Here is a 19,906-nt window from a genome sequence, read left to right as displayed (position 1 = left end):
TTTCACACACAGAGTGGTGATAAAGAGGAACCACTTACTTCAATGCCATGCAAAGACAAACTGTGGCATGTTTAAACATGCAATGTGGCAAGATCTCATAGAAATTATAGCAAAATTCTATTTAATGTGGGTTTTTACACAAAAAACAGTAATTATATGAAATACCATCACCAAAACACACCAGTATTTAGTCTAATCTGCTCTTCATCTCTATTGTGAATAAATGAAAAGGTAGTGTGCAATTTGGCTAAATGAGTATTTAACCTTTTCTTGGCAGCAGTTATCACTTCGCCTAACAGACTGTTTGGTAAATATAATTTGATAATTCAGTCACTATCCTATCTTTTTGAGGCAAGACAATGGCTGAGCTTTCAACTTAAATGTTTGTCTGCCTAAACAGACTTGCAACTTTTCTGGTGCTTTATATTTTAGTCAGCAATGTCATGGCCTACATTTAATTTCATGACTTGAATCATATTTAAATGGTGGTTGTTTCTAGAAAAGAGAACCAGCTCCTAGTAGACAGAACATGTAATGAGACACTTTGCACCAATTCAATTATTCAAGACGAAAGGATCGGCCTAAGTCCAAGACGGGATACAGAGTACTACAACTCATTTAACTCATCATGAACCAGGTAGCTCGCATAGAAAGTTGGACTCCAATGAGGACACCAGTACACAGAAGAGAGTTAAAAGGCAGTTTACAAGGACAAGGTCTTTCAGCAGCTGTCAACAGGCAGTCAGGTTAGATGAGGCAAACACACACTGTAAAACTGAAAGACAGACAGAATGTTGGCAACATGTTGTGCGATACAGAGCCACAGCCCGGGCCAAGAATAAAGAGAGACTGACTGGAGCAAAGAGAGGGGTGGGGAGATGACTGGTGCTGAGTCAGACTGACGCCCATTACCAGGGCTGAGGAACAAGAACATGTTCTGACATTGAAACAGTCCCTGTCCACTGAAGCTGTCCCTTACCCCAAACAACAAAAACAGTGAATCCTGTTTTTGTTGTTTGGGATAAGGGACAGCAAAGATCCAGAGAAATTGGATCCAAAAAAAAAAAAGGCAAAGGCTAGATAGTTACTGGTCCTGACAAGGAAGTGGTTCAGCCAAAGACGATGGGATAGGAAACAGAGATCAGAGAGAGATTCCAACAGACAGACATTCAGGCAATGGGATTGGGTCTGACTGATGAATGAGGGTGGCATGCAGCATGAATATCTGTGGAAGAACACAGGGAGAACAAACTGACTGAGAGATAGTCGGTGAGCTCAGCAGCTGATAAAAACATGAGTCAAACCGGTCAGGCCAGCAGCTGGAGAGTTAATGAACAAAGAAAAACTAATCATGACCTGGTAAACACAAAGTGAAGAGAAGAAGTGGGACACTTCTTCATCATCGCTCATGGAGTGAAACATAATAACCAGATCACATTTTGTGGTGCATTAATTTAGTTCTAGCTGCGAGGTGTCTAGAGGTTATCTTTGATACAACTGTTTGATCCCACTGTCTATTTCTCAGGACCTGGATAGTTTATTATTTCATTTTCATTTCATTTTATCATATTACACTGTTCTTAAACTGGTAACAACAGTATATATAAAAAATGACACAACAGATATAGCTTTGTTTGCAATGCAAGTCTTACAGTCAATTCACCACACAAATTATACGTCAGCACCAACATGTTGTTGTGACCATGTTAGCATGCTGATGTTAGCATTTCATGGAACCATTGTAGCCTAAAAGTTAGAACCTTTGCATGTTAGCATTGTCATTGTGAGCATGTCAGAAAGATGCTGTACCACACAGAGCTTTTAGCAAGGATGTCAATTATTACTCTTGTTTATACACAAGAAAACCCCCAAAAACTATCTGCAACTGCCTGATCTTAATAGATTTCAATGAACATAGAGTAGGTAAGTGACAAAGTAGATGGATTACATTGACTTTAGGTTAAATTGCTTTTCTGACTTTGGCTATGACATAACACTAACTGGGTCAAAGGTTGTTTCTGCGCAGGTGTGTTACAATGGAAAGCAATAGATTATATTTTAACCTATATCTCAAATGTATAACAGCTGTCTTTAGTGGCTTTAAATACAGTATGCCCCCATCTAAGGGTCAGTCACTGAACACTTGAGAACCCAGGGCCACAGTCATGGTAACATGGTTGGTGCTGGGATCTTCACGACACCATCACAACTCATCACAAAGAGACATGTGTGTCAGGGATTCTTTTCTAAATTTATGATGCACGTCTATAAAGTCTTCCTGTTCTAAAATAGATTGACCCATATTTTAGCTCAGCTGCCTTTTTAGGCACTATACAACCCCATCCATCTGTGTCAGGAGCATATGGTGACAACCTCATGCTGACCAAAGGTTAACTCTAGACATGAAATCAAATGTTACTTTCTCTTTGTAGCTTAGATAAAATATTGATTAGCACTACAGGTGCAGAGTAATAATCTACATCCTGGGTTGTTTTGTTGAATGAACTGACCCTGTTTAAGGCCTGCTGAAAACTTTCTGCCCTTCAAGGCTTATGTTACGCTAATGGTGGTGCAAATTTAGCTCACTGGGAATACAAAATTATTACATAACTCCAAGAGGAGTATCTGTACAGTACACATGAGGGAATCGCCTTCTCTACTATTTCTATTATTATTACCATATAGTAATAACAATAATCAAAATAGATGTTTTTTAATCATAAGAATAAAAATACAAATAAATATTAGTCTTAATTCAGAGAAAGGTAGCATCAGTCTACAGCAGGGGGGCAAACTGGGAACATACATAATTGGTGGGGAGTCTGGGGGTCCCACCCCAGAAAAAGATATTCTAATTTCCTGCATTTTTACACCCCCTAACCTCTTTGAATTAAGTCAAGACACAGCCCCCTGCACTGGTCGTCTAGATTAGTTAGACTGAGGTGCTATGAAAACCAAGAATGCATCAAAAACAGTTTATAACTGGTGGAACAGGACAGGAAGTGATTATTAGAAGAATGGCTATTTCATATTTGAAATTATATTATAAAAACATCATGTACTGTATCTAAAATGGTAGGTCACAGGCTACTAGACCATTTTCAAGGTCAAACAAGGACAAACAATTGATAAAAAAAATTAAATTACAACACATTTGGATAATTCAACCAGGTTAAACAATGTTAAACCAGAGGGTTGCTGTTCTCAATACTCACAAGGTCATCTTCAAAGTCTAACAACTGCAACAATTAATGTGCAAACAATCTGGATGAATGAAATGGCTTCACAACAACTACCTAATGCCACCTGTTTATTTTACTCACAGGCTCCAGTGGTAGCTGCTCTCATAGCTCCACTAGTTGCTGTACTTGTAATGGTTTGCAGGAAGGAATAATCATGACTTCAACAGCAGATCATTTAACCTACATTATCTCAGATCAAGGACTATTGTAATGCACACAACCTGTGCTCGGATGTTTAGACTTTGTCCTGTGTGCACAGAAAGTCGATTTAACATAATCATAAATCTATTTCTACATGACTGAGTGGATTTGAGGCTTCCTCTGTCTTCAATTATTTTAACCAAAAATGTAGAATTATATCAATAGATTTTAAATTCAAATGCATACTAACCTAAAAACCTGTTACTGGCATCTAAATGAACGTTTCTGAGCGACAGAGACGCAGAGCGTCTCGTAACCATAGTAACTCCGTCCCATACCTGTCTGCGTGCGCACGGCGTGAGAGGAGCAGCATGGGAGTAAATTACCATCACAGATTTGTGGATATTTCTCACATTACCCCGTCTCGTCTGCGCTGTTCTGTCGTGTCTATCTGTGTGCTGTCAGTGTATTACCGCGCAGCAACGTTATCAGTTATCAATTTGTTTTTCATGCTAATGCTAATTTTTGTGTGTCAAATTGAAATAGCTAGCTGAGGGACGAGCGAGAACATGTCTAGTTCACCTGGGCAACATAGCTTAGTAAATACACAAAAGATGTTAGCCAACTCACAAATGAACATGAAGACTGAAGAAAACTTACCATGAAGAAAGACGATTCCTGAATGTCAGATGATGCTGTTTGTGCCTATAGGCGCTGGATGCATTTGATGACGTATGCTTCTGATGACGTAAGACCATTGATTGATACTAGTAACGTATAAAACTCGTTGTTAACATTGGTTTGGTGTAAAAATCTCCTCATATCTTACACTTTGTTGTCTAGAGAATTATTTATCAAGACCCATATGCTATCAGGTTCACTTGGAGATTTAGAAAATGCAAGTGTGATATGATATGAATTTAACCCCTACAGAATTAATATATTTTTATAATTTATATTTTATAATTAATATATATTTTTTTATTAATCTACACCAGTGTGAACAGACTTCTAAATCATGATAACTAAATACTTATGCCTAAATAGCTCTCTGACCTCTACCAAGAACGGAGTTCACTGACGAGTGATGGTTTGTTTAATTAATAATTAAAGGTTTTGTAAACCAACGTCAGTGCAACTAGATGTGCCACAAGACCAACAGCATCTCAGACCAAAACAAGTTTAGTCGGTTACACAACTGCCTGCCAAAAAGTTCTTTCTGTCCGCGGGAGCGCGCGCAGCCTGTTAAAGCTGAAAAGTGCAGTTTCTATGCCTCTACAGCTGATTTCATCTGGATCAAACAGCCATTACGAACAAATACACTAACTCTATGTCCGAGCTAATAGTGATGTTATGTATGCGTGAGACGATAACGTTTATTTCAACAGAATTTGCGGCCATAAACGTGTTTGCTGTTTACAGTCAATAATGTTATTTTTATGTTTGTGTGTTTGTTATGTCTGATATCCTTGTTAAATAGACTGTAATTAACATGATGTACATCTGACTTATGTATGCAATAAAGACATTTGGGACTGAAAAGGTTTTCTGCCCCAAAATTACTTCAAATCACTCACCACGATTATGATTTGAAGATTATACCATAACCAGTACTCTTTACCTGTTGAAAACTCTGTAAAGGGCCAATGTAGTTGGCAATGCAGTTTTTTACTTGCCAAAAATTGATTCCAGCTCCTAATGTTGGACTGAAAGAGGTTTTCTGCCTCAAAATGTCTTCATGTAACTCACCAGATTTCTAATTTGAAGATTATACCATAACCAGTACTCTTTACCTGTTGAAAACTCTGTAAAGGGCCAATGTAGTTGGCAATGCAGTTTTTTACTTGCCAAAAATTGATTCCAGCTCCTAATGTTGGACTTAATAGGTATATATATATATATAGAGTACTGGTTATGGTAATAAACAAACAACCTAGAATGGCACTCAGTTGAATGCATGCCTCCACCAAGGCCAAACAATCCTACACATGTGCCAGATCTGGATCATTACCTGGATCTACACACAACTGTACAAACTCATAGATCTCAATACAATAAAAATGTCTAATTTTCAAGATTCATACATCATTTCCTGAGCAATTGATTGATTGATTGATTGATTGATTGATTGATTGATTGATTGATTGAAAGTTTTGAAAAATGCCCTGTTTCACAATGTTAAGGGGGGAATGGGAAAAGTAAAAAAAACATAGAAAATCAATGTATGGTGGTCAATGTTTCACATTTGACATTGTTGCATTCTGCCACAAGTGTATAGCAAATGCTGTTAAGAAGAAAAAAGGAAAGCAGTTTTTCCTTCTCACATTTTCTAAATTCATTAATATTCTGTAGGCTAACAACAGACAACACATTCAGTAAATCAACAAACTTAACTACATCAACAAATGTAAGTACCGTACAAAAGGAAATCAAGGAAATTATTGACCAAAAATGACCTTCATATTTAGACAAATATCAAATCACTTGATGAAATTGTTAATTTTAACATTTATTCAAGAAATATCTAAACACACTGGATTCTTAAGGACATAACATTGGATGCTGATAGACACTTGCTTATGCTTTTAAAGCTGCATTGAGTTGGTTGGATGGAAAATCAGGTCTGTGTAGTGAGCTGGAACAAAGCCTTTGACAGATTGTGTGACAGTATCTGCAACCTGTCTGTGCTGTTAATTACAATTTTTGTAAATCTCCAAAAGAGACAATCCAACATGAACACCCACGTCACTTGGTGAGTGAGAAGGTAAGAGAGTAGGCAGGATATGAGCTTCTCTTTTAAGCTCTCTGTGTTCATCCTTCCCACTACTTCCATCACTTTTTGTATACGTACAATGTATACGAGTGTGACACCATGTAAGCCTCAGAGGAGAGACTATAAAAGTACATCATTGTCCACATTTGACAGATAATCTCATTTCAACTTTTGCCTAATACGTGGTTGGATGACACTTTGTACAAATTTCTTTGTATCAAGCATAACCCCAGCCTTACTGAAAAGAAAGAGAAAGGGAGAGAGACAGATCCATTGTATAACATCTGAATGACCTTTATTTATAGCCTTCCACATCTTTACCTTTCAAAAACAAGTTTTTCTGAGGAAAGGATGACATGTCAGTCATATCATTCAGGTGGAAACAGAGTAAAAGAAACACTGAATTAAATAGGCCAGCTAAACAAAAACAAAAACTAGAGTTAGAAGTGTTACTTCACCCAAATCACAAAAAAAACAATTTCTTACTTAAACCTAGTAATTCAAATTTAATTTCAATTTCACAGATGAAATACAATTTTTCTCCAGTGTATTTGGGTTGCAACATAATATCAGTAAACAAAACACAACTATTTGCATGGGTGGATGTCACTAGGGGAAGAGGGGGAAATACTCTGTTTTGTGTGATATGTGTGACTATATTATGCATCCATTTATGGCTTTGATCACCTATTAACCCTATGAAACTATGATACCTTTTGTATTTTGTGTAATCTCCTGTTTTTTGAGATCATCACTTTTTCATGTATCTTGAATACAAAAAACAAATATTTACAATATGCAGTATATTTATGATGAAACACAAAGCTTTTAGGTGTGTAAACTCCCTCATCACCCATTAGAAGTTTTCTGCTAATAGGAAAGCCGCTTTGTGAAAGCAACTTTTTTATACAGTTATTAAAATCATTATAAAATGTGGGTCAGCAACTTAACAAAAGGAAATACAAAAGGTTATGATCCAGTCTGCTACATTGGCTGTAAGGCAAGTCCACATATGTTTTCATCACACTCTGCATCACTTGCAACAGTTTCTTTGAGATTCTGTGTGATAGTATCTGCTGGTGACACAGTAATGGAGGGTTTTACTTTGAAAATGTCCCACCTTTCAGGAAGCAGGCCATGGTTGAACAAGAACAAACCCAGCATGGAAAACACTATGATGGTCACAAGGGTGCAGAGCATGGAGACTGTTCTGATCGGGTACTTTTGGACATAGATGCCATCTTCCAACGTGCAACCAGGAAGTTGAAGAACGACAGGAAGACCTATAGTGTTCTCTCCCAACAAAATCCTTACAGTCAGCCCTATGATGTAACCCACCATGGCACCGTATCCATTTGTCATTTCAATGAAGAGCACGCAGATCAGGTGGGGGAATATAAGGGTGTAGGAAACATCTGCTCCAAGAATCCAGAGGACCAGGGTGCTCTTGGTGAAGAACGTTATGGATGTCCCAACCACACCCACCACCACCACTGTGACCCGAATCACCCATTGTATTTCATAGTCTGAAGCCTAGGGACATGGAGACGAGTAAAAAGAAACACTTCATGATTCATTCATGTATGTTGGATCCAAAATGGATTTATTTAATTTGTTTGTCCTTTTTTAGTTTGCAATGAATGGAAACATTAAGGACAGAGAGACCAGCCCTAGCCCACAGGTCTAGAGACACACTGTGCCACTGAGCTGCCACCGTCAACATCCGCACTTCCTTACCTGTTTACGCAAAATGTTCTTGTAGATGTTTGACGAGAAAACAGAAGTTGCAGACAAGAGGCTGGAGTCTGTGGATGACATGACAGCAGCAGCCACAGCTCCGATTCCAATGATTGAGATGTAAGATGGAGTGAGGTATTGTAGGGTCAGGGGAAGGACCAGACTCTGCTCACCACGTATGTATGGAGGTGGAGAGCCATACAGCGTCAGGTTCCAGTCTGGACAAGAGAAATGACAAAGTTCAATTTCCTCACCTGGATATTATATCCTTACAGCACTCCAACAGAAATCTTGGCTCTATTCTGTAATTAAAAGGTTTTGCTATCAAAGACAGTTCTCTACCAACTCGCATTTATTTATAATTATATAATATTATATTTATAATAATATAATATATAGAATTATAAAACGTTTACAATCTATAATGACATAAATTAAGTTGTATTAAACTGAACAAGCTGTACACAAAAAGCTGTGTTTCTCTGATAACTTAAGACCCAGATACCAATGACTAAAATCCTCCATCTGGTTAAAATGTATTGTTAAAAAAGACCAAGATCTAAGAAGTGTATCGTAAAACTGTGGCTTAAAACGGGATAAAAAATCCATATTGACCACTTCTGGCAGACAACCACAATGCTGACAAATAGAGACACATAGAGAATATGACGGCATTGGCAGGCAACCAAATGAAACAGTTACCTTGATTAAAATTACGTATTTCTCAAGGTTTGAAAATTGCTCGAAACATTTGAGATAATATAAGGTAAGGTGTAAGGATAGGTCTAATCGTTTTTTGGCTTTTTAATGTGGAAAAATTACATATTATACCTTTATGGCAAACATGTTAGCAAATAGTTGCTTATTTACACATCTAGCAGAAACACAGCATCATTACCATTCATTTGGTGTTGTATTTTTAGCCGTCTGATTCAAACTCCTGAGGGAAACATCTATCTCTTCAGTTACTAAATACCCCATTGTGTTCACCAGCTAGTTGCTAATTTTGTCTCCCTGACCTCTCTGACTTTAGGTGCTGGGCAGGTAGTGCACAATGAGTGTTTTCACTGAAAACAGCTGCCTATTGTGGCTATTAATGGGATTGATGAGAGCACTGACAGAGAACCAAATGAGCAACTACAAAGCTGGGTGATATTTCGCTGAGTTCATCCCTTTGTGCAGTCCCTTTAACATAACACATTTGTTCCACTGTTAACATAAAAACATTGACTTGTATTTTGTTACACAACATCTGAAATAACAGTCACAGGCTGCAACAAACAAGCAAAAGAATTCATCAAATTACTAGAACCCCATTTCATATTCAATAATCAATAGAACAATCAAAATACAAACATAAAACGGAGATAAAAAAAATACAAGGACAACGTGAAATAAACACAAATAGTATTTATCAAAAAGAAAATCTTATATATTACAGTAATCTTATATAGAATATAAGCTATAGTGTAGCTTATATTCATTTCCAATTCCAGATGAGCATTAGAGTTTATATATCATTTTGAATTATATTTACACTTATTGTATATGTACAAAAGCAACCTAACTATCAAAACAGTCAGAAAAGCCTGCCTCACCTAGCCCCACAAACACAGCATCTGCTGTTAGCCATGTCTACAGCCTCTGACTGACCAGGTGTTTAATACCTGAATGTTGTGCTCAACGGAAGCACTTGAAGTCAAAGAAAATAACTGTAAGACAGTAGCTGTATCTGTTTTATATTGTTCCAGTATGAAAAGTGGAACAAAGAAGCATTTGTTTTGCCTAAAACAATAATCTACAAATGATTACTATTCAGGAAGTAGAATGAGGCTCCTTGTGTTCCAGGTCAAAAGTATTGCAAAGTGAGTGTTATAGAGAGTGCTTGTGTGACAGGGGCCTCTGTTTAATACTGGGCAAACTGTCTGTGGGCTTTCAAGAAATAAGCAGTGCTTTACAGTAGATCAGCAAACCGCATTTTCACAGAAAGCCCAGAATTGAAGCTTAGTGCAAGTTCAATCAGGAAGACTAGCTCTATTCTCCCTCTCTCACCCCTCTTCTCCTCATAATCACCAGATTTCAGGTGTTCGGGAACCAATCACATCGTGCCACAATCTCATACTGCCAATCAAGTTGTCCCAGTCATACTTTAAAATTGGTTCTCCTCTCTCTCCCATCGTCAGCTGTCATCTCAGAGCGGTTGCTGCGACCCTCCTCCAGCCCTTTCACCTCCAGTCTTCATATCGAGTTAGGCTGAGCTCATCATCACTCTCTTCACATCCAGATCTCCAGCCTCTCCCCTTCCTATCTCCAGGACCACCACCAGTGTCTAGACCCGGGGGGGTTTCCTATATTTTGCCATGGTCTGATGTACACCGACCATGGTAACTAGCAAACTAGTGCTGCTTTCTCTGTTATATTGCAAAATGACTAACAATCAATAATTTGTCCAAAGAACACAAATAGCTCCAGACCATAATGTGTTTGTATTAAAGGTCTGTCATCTCGAACCTAATTCCCACCTGTGGAGGCGGCGACAGCCCCGACCAAGATGGGGGGGACTCCCAGTATGCTGATGACAAGTGCAGCAGCGTAGCAGGTTAACTGGGCTGTTAGTGTTGAGGAGGCAGACAGCGTCCTCTGGTGGAAACTCTGAAATGCAACACTGCCAAGAGCCTGGAAGAAAAGAGCAGAGGGAGAGGAGGAAAATGCACGATGAGGACGAGGAAAGATGAGGAAGACGGGGAAAGAGTGAAAAGATAAATTGATAGAGAGCATTTCTCCATCACACTGTGAAGTTCAGGAAGAAACAATGTCCTAAAGATTTCTAATACTGCTCTGACAAGTTGAAATATTTACTCACAGCGATTTATTTATTCATTCCCACTATACCTACTCCAATTCAAGAGCTACAGTCTGTCACAGAATGCATCTCGCCAAAGGCAGCAAAACACTCTAGTAAGGTCAAAGGTCAAACACAGGGTCCATCTTAGTTGTGTTCTTAGAGCTGTGGAAGGAAACCAGAGAAACCGCGGAGTAACTCACACACAGACTCTGAGCTGACATTCAGACCTTAGACCTTACTTGTGTGAAGTAGCATTGCTAACCATTGAACCACTGAGGTGACCTTTATATGACATTGTAATTTAGGGGCAGGGTGAGACTCACTGTTGTAGCGTGGTTAAGTGGTGAAGAGGTGAGTTTTTATATTTATATACTTTATATATCCATTACAATCATGTAACGTTTTATATTTTTTAATATAAAAAACCCAGTATTTGACAACAGTGTAGATGTAAATGTTATACAAGCTTTACGTACAAATAAAAATAAAAAGCCATGCACACATCTCCAAATGAACAACTTCTCACAGCTGCATGTCTAAGTCATAAGAAGCAACATGATGTGCATGTATATCATGTACTGTACAACTGCTGTCACGACAACTACTGACCTCACCTCCTCTTGCCTCTCTTCAGCCTCCTGTTACTGGTATTAATCCTGTTGTATTTATCCTGCTTATTCACAACCTGTCAAACCCACTCACTTCACCGTTACCACACCATTAATCCAGCTGCTCCATTATTCTCCAATCAGCATCAACTATACAGAAAACTTCAGTCGTGAAAAGTAACTGATTAAATTTGTTCAAGTACCATATTTAAGTGAATATTGTAAATGTAGAAAAATATTGACGGTACTTGTTGTTCTACATATCTATATCGTAGGTAGATGTCATAGGTACTGGAGATGTGATTCTTCCAGCACTGATGAGGCAGTATAATAACCCTGTAAATGTGTTGTAGTCTGACAACAAACGAAAAAGAGAAGAAGAAGACAGGCACAGTAAACAATAACAACACATGGAATGGCAGCAGCAAGTGCTGGTGCAGCGACAGGTCTGAGGCGACTTGTGGAAAAAAAAAGACACACAGAGAAACAGTATCGTTTTTGTACCCAAAGGTACATTTTTCAGAAAAAGTACCCTGTACAGTACTGAAATGGTCCTTAGGGAGATAACTGTGGAGCTTTGTTTAATTTTAAAGGTACAAAATCATTGCTGACAGCAAAAGGTACATAATTGTACTTTTAACAAGATTAAGGTACAGGCAGGTGATGCGGCGAGTCAGACAGTTGGGTTTGTTGTAATAAAACAGGCTACAATTTCCATTCAATTCTTGGTCTGGGAATAATTTTATCAGCTTCATTAACAACATAGCTGGGTTTGCATTTTAGTGATTTCAGCCAGTCTTTACATTGTTATAATGCTGTTAATAATGTTGTAGGGTCATAAGGCAGACTTACAAAGCCAGATCTGCTTTTTGTCATGTGCTGGACCTTTTTTAAGGATAAATCAGTTCCATCACAACAATACATTGAAATGCACTGAAAATGGATTAGTTTACATCTAAAAGGTTGATTTTGTTATAAGATGTAAACTAATTGTCGGTTTTTTAAAAATAGATTTTAGTCAATAACTGTAAACAACTTTGTGTCTGAATTTAGGGGCATGTTTTTGCCTCATAGAGGTACAAAATGACATGTCACTCCAACTGTACCTCATAAGGTACCAGTTCTGTTTAGTGGTATTTGCAGGGGCCATGGGTGTGAGTCCGACCCGTGGCCCTTTGCTGCATGTAATTCCCTCTCTCTCTCCCTGACTTTCCTGCCTGTCTCTCACCGCACCTACCTGCTAGGGTGCACCTGGAGCAACAAAGCCTTTGTACCTTTTTAGGTCCATTCCTGTACTTTGATTTCTTAGTGTGCACGGGGACATTTTGAACTTGACACAGATCATCAGGGAAAAGTTCTAGACAACCAAAAGCCATATATGGCTGTCTGATTATGTCCAAATGTTAACCTATATAAACTGACTTCTTTGGACTTCTCAGTGCTATTTAGTGATAGTTTCAGTTTTAGCCAGACTTTAAATTAAATTATTTTTAATTCGAGGAGGATGTATCGATAGAAGATGAAGGAAGGTGGCAAGAACGGGGGACAAGTCGGTGAGTACTGCGTGTACAGTGGGTATTCTTAAGGGTGTATCTAATGGTGCAGTGCAGATGTAAACCCTAGTTGTCACATGTCAAGATGACTCCTAACATTGTGCTGTTCTGCTGTCACAGCAATATTTTCCGTTTGAAGTGTTTGTCATGCACACGCAATAAACATCAAAAACCCTGTTCTGTGTATGAATGGCCAGGAAATCTAGTCCGGCAGATTTCTTTAATTCTCTACCTTGATTATGGAAACAAGATTTCACATTTACATGAAACTGAAGAAATCATATTAGTGCAGAACGCGGATAGTAACTCAGTTATATTCATGTAAAGGCACTGACATTAGGTCTGTCGGTCCAGTGCCTGTGCTCTTGGCTTATGGATGGAACCAGGAAAAATACACATATTTGCCTACAAAGGTTCAGGTCCAGTAAGTCAAAGAAGTATGAATATTCTCAACTCACCAGCATCAGGAAGTCATCAGTCCACCTCAAGACTTTATCCTGCTCCAGGGTGCCAACCCAGGGCTCTTGGAACGTGTGGTTAAAGGCAGTCTGGGCAATGTTTGTGGATATGGGGTTGAGCAGAAGGAAGGGAACACACAGCCACTGCAAACAGATATCGAGATCATGAGACTGAAGACCTGAACACAACAAGTCGGTTATTTTGTCAGATGTCAAAGTGAAAATATGACCTTTGAATATTTGTAAAACCCCCCCCCCTTTTCTTTTTCACCTCTCCGTTGAGAGGTTCTTTGTGTTTGTACGTGTCTCCCATACTGCCAACTGACTAAATGGATTGAGGTAATTTTCTTAAAAGATTCAACTGACAGTGGAGACACTAAACATGGGGAGAAAGCTATGAAGACACACCAAAGGTTTCTAGTTGGATTTAGACCAGGGTCTTTGCAGTTAACATGGTGTGCTCCTTAGGCATTGAAGACTTTCCAGGATGAGTGTAATTGTTTTTGCTGTTTGCGATATATGTGTTTCCAGTAACCGTTTTACTAACGTGTCAAAATGTATCTCAAACCATTTCGCCTGCTTCGGGATCAGCTTGTGAATTCCCATCTGACTTTTTCAGCTCAGAATTGAGACTCTGCTTGAGAGCTCCATTTTGTTTCAGAAAATTTGGATTTGTTGTGCAAACTTCTTAAGATTGATGCAACAGCCGCTCAACTACAACAAACAAAAAAACAGGATTATTTTAAAGGGTTAAGGCTTCTAGTGATTTCGAAACAACATGACAGAAAAACAGCTCATTTGAGACATTGCTTGCAAAATACATTTATACAATTTTATACAATTATTTATATTTTATACAATTATCCAGAATACAATGATTTCACGCTGTTTCTCATGCCTTTTTCTGTGCCTCTACTACTACGATATGTTAATATGCTGTACATACCTGTAGACACTGTATGTCTTGGGGCACCCCGATGGCTCACCTGGTAGAGTGCGCACCACGAAATCCTAACCGCAGCGGCCCGGGTTTGAATCCGACCCGTGGCCCTTTGCTGCATGTCATCCCCCCTCTCTCTCCCTGACTTTCCTGTCTCTCTCTCTCTCTCTGCAACTATCGGATTAAAGGCAAAAAATGCCCAAAAAAATAACTTAAAAAAAAAAAAAGACACCGTATGTCTTTAAAAAGAATGTGTGCTACTGTAAAAGATGCTGTAACTCACCAAACTGAGGAAAACTAGAGAGAGCTGGATGATGTCAGTGTAGGCCACTGAATACAGGCCTCCTGACAAAGTGTAGATGATGGCCACGGCTGATGAGATCCAGACAGAATAACTATATGGCAAGTCCAGTATCACACTCATAGTTGTTCCTGTCAGACAAAAACCACAAACACAGATGTGCAAATTGAAATGCTTTAATTGCAACCACTAAATAAAAAGGTGTGTTTTTACTTGATATGTCGGTGTGTTTACCTAAACCAAGCAGAGTGCAGGACACCCACAGCACATCCACCAGCAGAGAAGGCAGTACCAGAGCACCACTCAGCACTGTGCCGTACTTCCTCTGGAATGGGTCCATGATGGTGATATACTTCTTGTCCCTCATTGGCTTGACAAAGAAAAGACCACCTTGTGCAGTGGGGGAGATTAACTAATACTTTCTATTTGATATCAGAATACATTTTTAAGAACTCTAGTTTTGCGTTAGACAGTTTTCACCATGTCCTTGAGTTTTTTGATGCTGCATGCACTATGTGATTTCAGAAGGCGAGCCAACACACATGGCAACACATCCAATCAAGGTCAGACAAATCCTACAAATACCTTGGGATAATTATTGAACTTTGAGGTAAATTGTGAATCTGTGTGTAAAAAGTGGCATCAGCGCTTGCTGTGTCTGAGGAAACTGTTGCATTTCCAGATTGACAAGACCATGATGATTTGATTCTACCGTGCTTTAATTAAATCGATTTTATCCTTTTCTCTGGCATCATAGTTTGGAAATCTGTCTTTGAAGAGCAGGAATTCTCTCAGCCAAATTGCTAAATGGTCCAGTAAGCCGATTGGTGAGTCACGTCTTAACCTAGCATCCCTGTACACCAGACAGTTACAGCGGATAGCTGGATTTTAAATGACGACTCCAACCACTTGAACTGTGTGCGTGGGACTGATGACTCTTTTATTGCAAACAGAATTTACCTACGGGTACAAATAAAGTAACCTGAACCTGAACTTGGACTGTGCACTGCAAATTATCAATATTAAGCACATCATGCTCACCAAAACAAATTCCTGACTGTGCACACTACAGTGTTGTACATCTTAATGTAGCACTTTAATAAAATCAGTTAGATCACATCATAGAAACAGTACGTCTTACCTATTATGAAAGACACAGAATACTGTATAGGCATAAGAGCCCACATCAAGCCCAGTTTGGGAGTGTACACTGCCTCAGCTAGACCCAGGAGAAAACCACCTCCGACCCATGTAGCTGCAGAAAAATCACACACACACACACACACACACACACACACACACACACACACACACACACACACACACACACGCACACACACAAATAAAACAATTCAATTGGAATATAATTTCCTGCAGTGTGAGTATGCTGCAGTCCAGATATTGCTGAGGTATATGGACGTGGATAAAACAGTGATCCATAAAACTATAGTAGAATAAATAAAAGAAAAAACAAAGGTGTTGTGTATCATCTAGCAGACTGCATTTGCTTTTGCAGTTTCACCTGTGTTTACATGCAGTAAGAGTCACTATCACTTGAGCTGGGAATTAAACAACTGGCTATTTGTTTAAGACAAACATAGTTGCATTAACAGACAGACCCCTCCTACTATCCATAACTGTGGGTGTTTTCAAATATTTTTCCAGTCACTAATATGTTTAATAAATATTATTCTACTACATGGTGTTGGTTATTGTGGTTATTGATTATTGTTTACTGATTAAGAATGCAATACTTCGTGTGCTGCACTTCTTTTCCAGACAAACTGGAATGAAAGCATTGACTGATGCAGCCTTGAAAACATGTCCATATTTAGCAGCAGCTGGTTGCGCAAGATTGAACCAAGTTACCCACATTGAATTTGGCACAGTGGCTATCTTGCTGTTAAATTTTATTGGTCTGGCAGTTGAATTAAGAGCTAATGTGTTTCAAATGAAAGGAGGACAATATGTACATTCTGGCCATAAAGTAAATGTTACTATAGCAATCAATCATCCACTTTTCACATAATACAGTCAGCAATTAAAATTACACATCACAACATCTTGAATGCATTAGGCTTGGTGCATCTGTGTCTTGAATCATGAATCACTCTAATTACAGCCCGTGACATGAGTACAATGTAATCCCAAAATTAGCTAATCTGGCCCCTAATGCATTATTTGACCCCAATGAAATTAAAAGTATCCACCGGATTACTAAATTTTAATGATCTGTGAAGCTGCAGCCTGGCTGGTCTTCTCCTGAAATGAAAAACACTGATTTGGATGTTATCCTCAATAAAATACACAATGCAGTTGCTCTTTGAGTTAGCCTGCACTCTGATGCAGTAATCAACAATAAATGATTCCAGATTGACAACTACTGTTCATCCTGAGAGAATAACATTTTCTCAGGATAAAAACATAACAGCAAGAGCTGACCTAGTAAAAACTGCATTTTTGTTAGTGCATCAATCTCTTGGAAAAGTCTGCAATGTCAACAAGAAGACTGTCATTAACCATCCTCTACCTGCTTGTGACTTCTTTTGCAGACCATGCACATTGCATACTGTCTGATGTCTGTTTTAAATATGTGTCTTGTTGCTGTGTAGCTATAATTTCACTTAACTATGCTATAAAAGAGCAGGTATGCACAGCAACCCACCAAGTATAAATAAAGGCTTAATGAATAAATAAATAAATAATAACTTTTCTTTACCCCAAAAGAATGACATGATTAACTTAATCTGGAAAAAATAATATATGACAAAATAAACATATTCATAATCATATTATCTATTATCATCTAGGCTAAGATGAGTTTCTGAGTCCCACTGAATAACTGACCACTCATGGTGAAAATCCCAACCAGCAAGTTGATATTCCTGTCTCCAAGGAGAATCACTTCGGTTCTGTTTCCACGGCTGTTCCTCTCAGCCTTCCTGGACTTCCGGGCGGCCCAGAACCCTGTCCCCAGAATAAGCAAGTAGAACACCACCACCGCAACCACGCCGGGGATGTTCAGAGCCATGGTGGTCAGCCACTATGGAGCACACTGACAAACAGATCAGATGAATGGATAACAAATACTGACACTGTATATTTACCAAGAGGGTGCAGGCACAAAGGTCGCCAACTGAATCAGGAACCCGGAAACCGTGTTTTAGTAGCACTCATGAGTTCACCAGACGTCGCAATATTGCTGATAGTGATTAATTTAACGTCACTTAAAGTGCCAGTGAATGAAGGCAGTGGGTATGCCAAAACCACAGCACTTACCCATCACCACATGAAGGATGAGCAAATATAAATAAAAGATACTGCAGCTGGTGTTAGTGGAAACTGGTTTTAAAAAAAAGGCTGGCACAACACTTACAGTAAATAATACAGCCGACAGCATTGCAAAGAAAAAAAAAATTCAAACACTGGTAGACTTAAAACAATAAGTTAATTGTTAGATTAAGCGATTACTCAACTGAATTTTTTTTTTTATCAGTCTTATAAGTAATTTTTTGAAGCAGAAACTTTTCTCTGGGTTCATTTTCTGCTGTGAGAACTTTATGTTGCATATCTTGGTATTTTAGACATTTTCACCAGTCTCTTATCTTTCACAGTCCAAACAATAAATTAATTGATAGGAGAAAATAACATGCAGGTTATTAAATGGAGAAAATAACTGGTAACTGCACTTCTACACTGTGGCTAAAGCTAAAACACTGCAAGTCAAACCACCACCATAGGTCACTAAAAGTATCACTAAAGCACAAAACAGTTTCTACTACAATGTAAGTAGAAAAGTAAGCCCATGTAAAATTATATTGTTTCCACTCTTTAATACCCAAATATCACCGTTTCCGTTGCTAACCACAATATGTAGACTGTAGCTGTTAAATATTTCATAAAATGACTTTTCATATTACCACCCTATGAGGACCAAATGTTTACAACTTTCTGACTTATTCGGATGCTGAGGAGCCACATGTTCATGATATTGCTGCCTCATTTCACTGGAAGTGTGTTGCTTTTGAAACAGCTGTGGTCCAAATATATTTATCTGAGCTACTGACATTAGTAAACTGCAAACAATGACCCATTCACAAATGACCATGACAACAAGTTAGCAAACAGTTTGAAACACGGAAATAATACTTTTACAACTAGCTACCGTTAGCTAAATAACAAGTATTTACACCAGTCTAATAAGCAGTGACTTCATGACTTGAAGAGCCTAACAATTCAATGCATTCATACCGTTAGGAGCAATAACAAAAATGTTTACAGAGTGGGCTCTACAGTAAATTCATTTACAGTTATGTCTCTTTGACTTACCTTACTTTGACATCTGCAGTCTGTTCCACGGTCTGTTCCACTGTGGTCAAGCCAGCCGTCATCCGTGGCCAAACCAGCTGCTCCTGTGGTCAAACCGTCATTGGTCATTCGTGTCTCCGTGGTCAACCCAGCCGTTCCTGTATTTCGAGTGCGCGATTTATCAAATATTTACGAAAGTCGCACTGAGACAGCTCTGGGGAAATGCTGGAAATTGCAAATCAAGCGAAAAGGGTTATTATAGTTCTCTGGAAGGGACAAATTGTTGACTGCTCAAAAACTACACAGTAAAAGTACTTCATAGTAATTTCGCACGTCCAGCTGTGTATGTGTTTGAACTACTTATGTAAAAAGAAAAATTGAAGGAAATAGATTATATTTCAGATTCTTTTCCTTTCATGTTTCAACACACATTGTTCTGTTAAAAGAAATATTGGAAATGAAATCCCACGCGATCTTTTATTTTGAAATCCAGGGGTACTCCTTGGTGGGATTTACAGCTTGTATCTTGTATCTAAGTGGCCGACTATAGTATACTGTATATGAAACTTCATTGAACTTTATCATTCGATGTTCCTGCAGGTCATTTACTAGAATAATTAAGTGTTCCAGTATCACTTTTTTTTACATGTGAGATTATATTCAAAAGTCATTTCCAGCAGTTGTTTCAGTGCGACTACCGTAAAAATTTGATAGATCGCGCACTCGAAATACAGAAAAGGTTGGTTTTGACCACGGAGACACGAATAACGGATGGTTTGATCGCGTAGTCTCGTTCCTCTGGATGTTTGTTATATTTTTTGGAGAAGTTGTGGTTAAGGCAGGTACTCAAACTATGACACGACCAGTTACATTGTGTCAAATGAATCTAATAAAATCCAGTGAAAGTGGTCGTTTCCAAACAAGGACCAACCAGAAATCACCGTCTTTTAAGAAATAACCGTTAGAAATGAGTTCAAGTCCGCAGAACACAGCAGGAGTG

The 19,906-nt window shown here is 38.6% G+C and overlaps 1 protein-coding gene across 3 annotated transcripts; it reads right to left on the bottom strand.

Annotated features, from left to right (window-relative positions):
- Positions 1–6,335: 6,335 nt before the first annotated feature.
- LOC111217997 (high affinity choline transporter 1-like) lies at positions 6,336–19,049 on the bottom strand. 3 transcript variants are annotated; one of them, XM_022740080.1, is made up of 9 exons: positions 18,928–19,049; positions 17,446–17,641; positions 15,740–15,853; positions 14,833–14,988; positions 14,581–14,729; positions 13,358–13,501; positions 10,416–10,569; positions 7,894–8,111; positions 6,336–7,689 (listed from the first exon to the last, which is right to left on the bottom strand). In XM_022740080.1, exons 1-9 carry the CDS (start codon positions 19,033–19,035, stop codon positions 7,141–7,143), a joined length of 1,788 nt encoding a protein of 595 aa, XP_022595801.1. In that variant the 5' UTR covers positions 19,036–19,049; the 3' UTR covers positions 6,336–7,140. The 3 variants fall into 3 exon arrangements, with proteins under 3 accessions (XP_022595801.1, XP_022595802.1, XP_022595803.1); XM_022740081.1 differs by having other exon boundaries at positions 17,446–17,653; positions 18,928–19,015; XM_022740082.1 differs by having other exon boundaries at positions 17,446–17,653; positions 18,933–18,951.
- Between the last annotated feature and the right edge of the window lie 857 nt (positions 19,050–19,906).

This window comes from Seriola dumerili, unplaced genomic scaffold, assembly GCF_002260705.1.
Source record: "Seriola dumerili isolate Sdu_G_001 unplaced genomic scaffold, Sdu_1.0 BDQW01000050.1, whole genome shotgun sequence".
NCBI lineage: Eukaryota > Metazoa > Chordata > Actinopteri > Carangiformes > Carangidae > Seriola > Seriola dumerili.
This window is presented reverse-complemented; position numbering and strand designations above follow the sequence as displayed.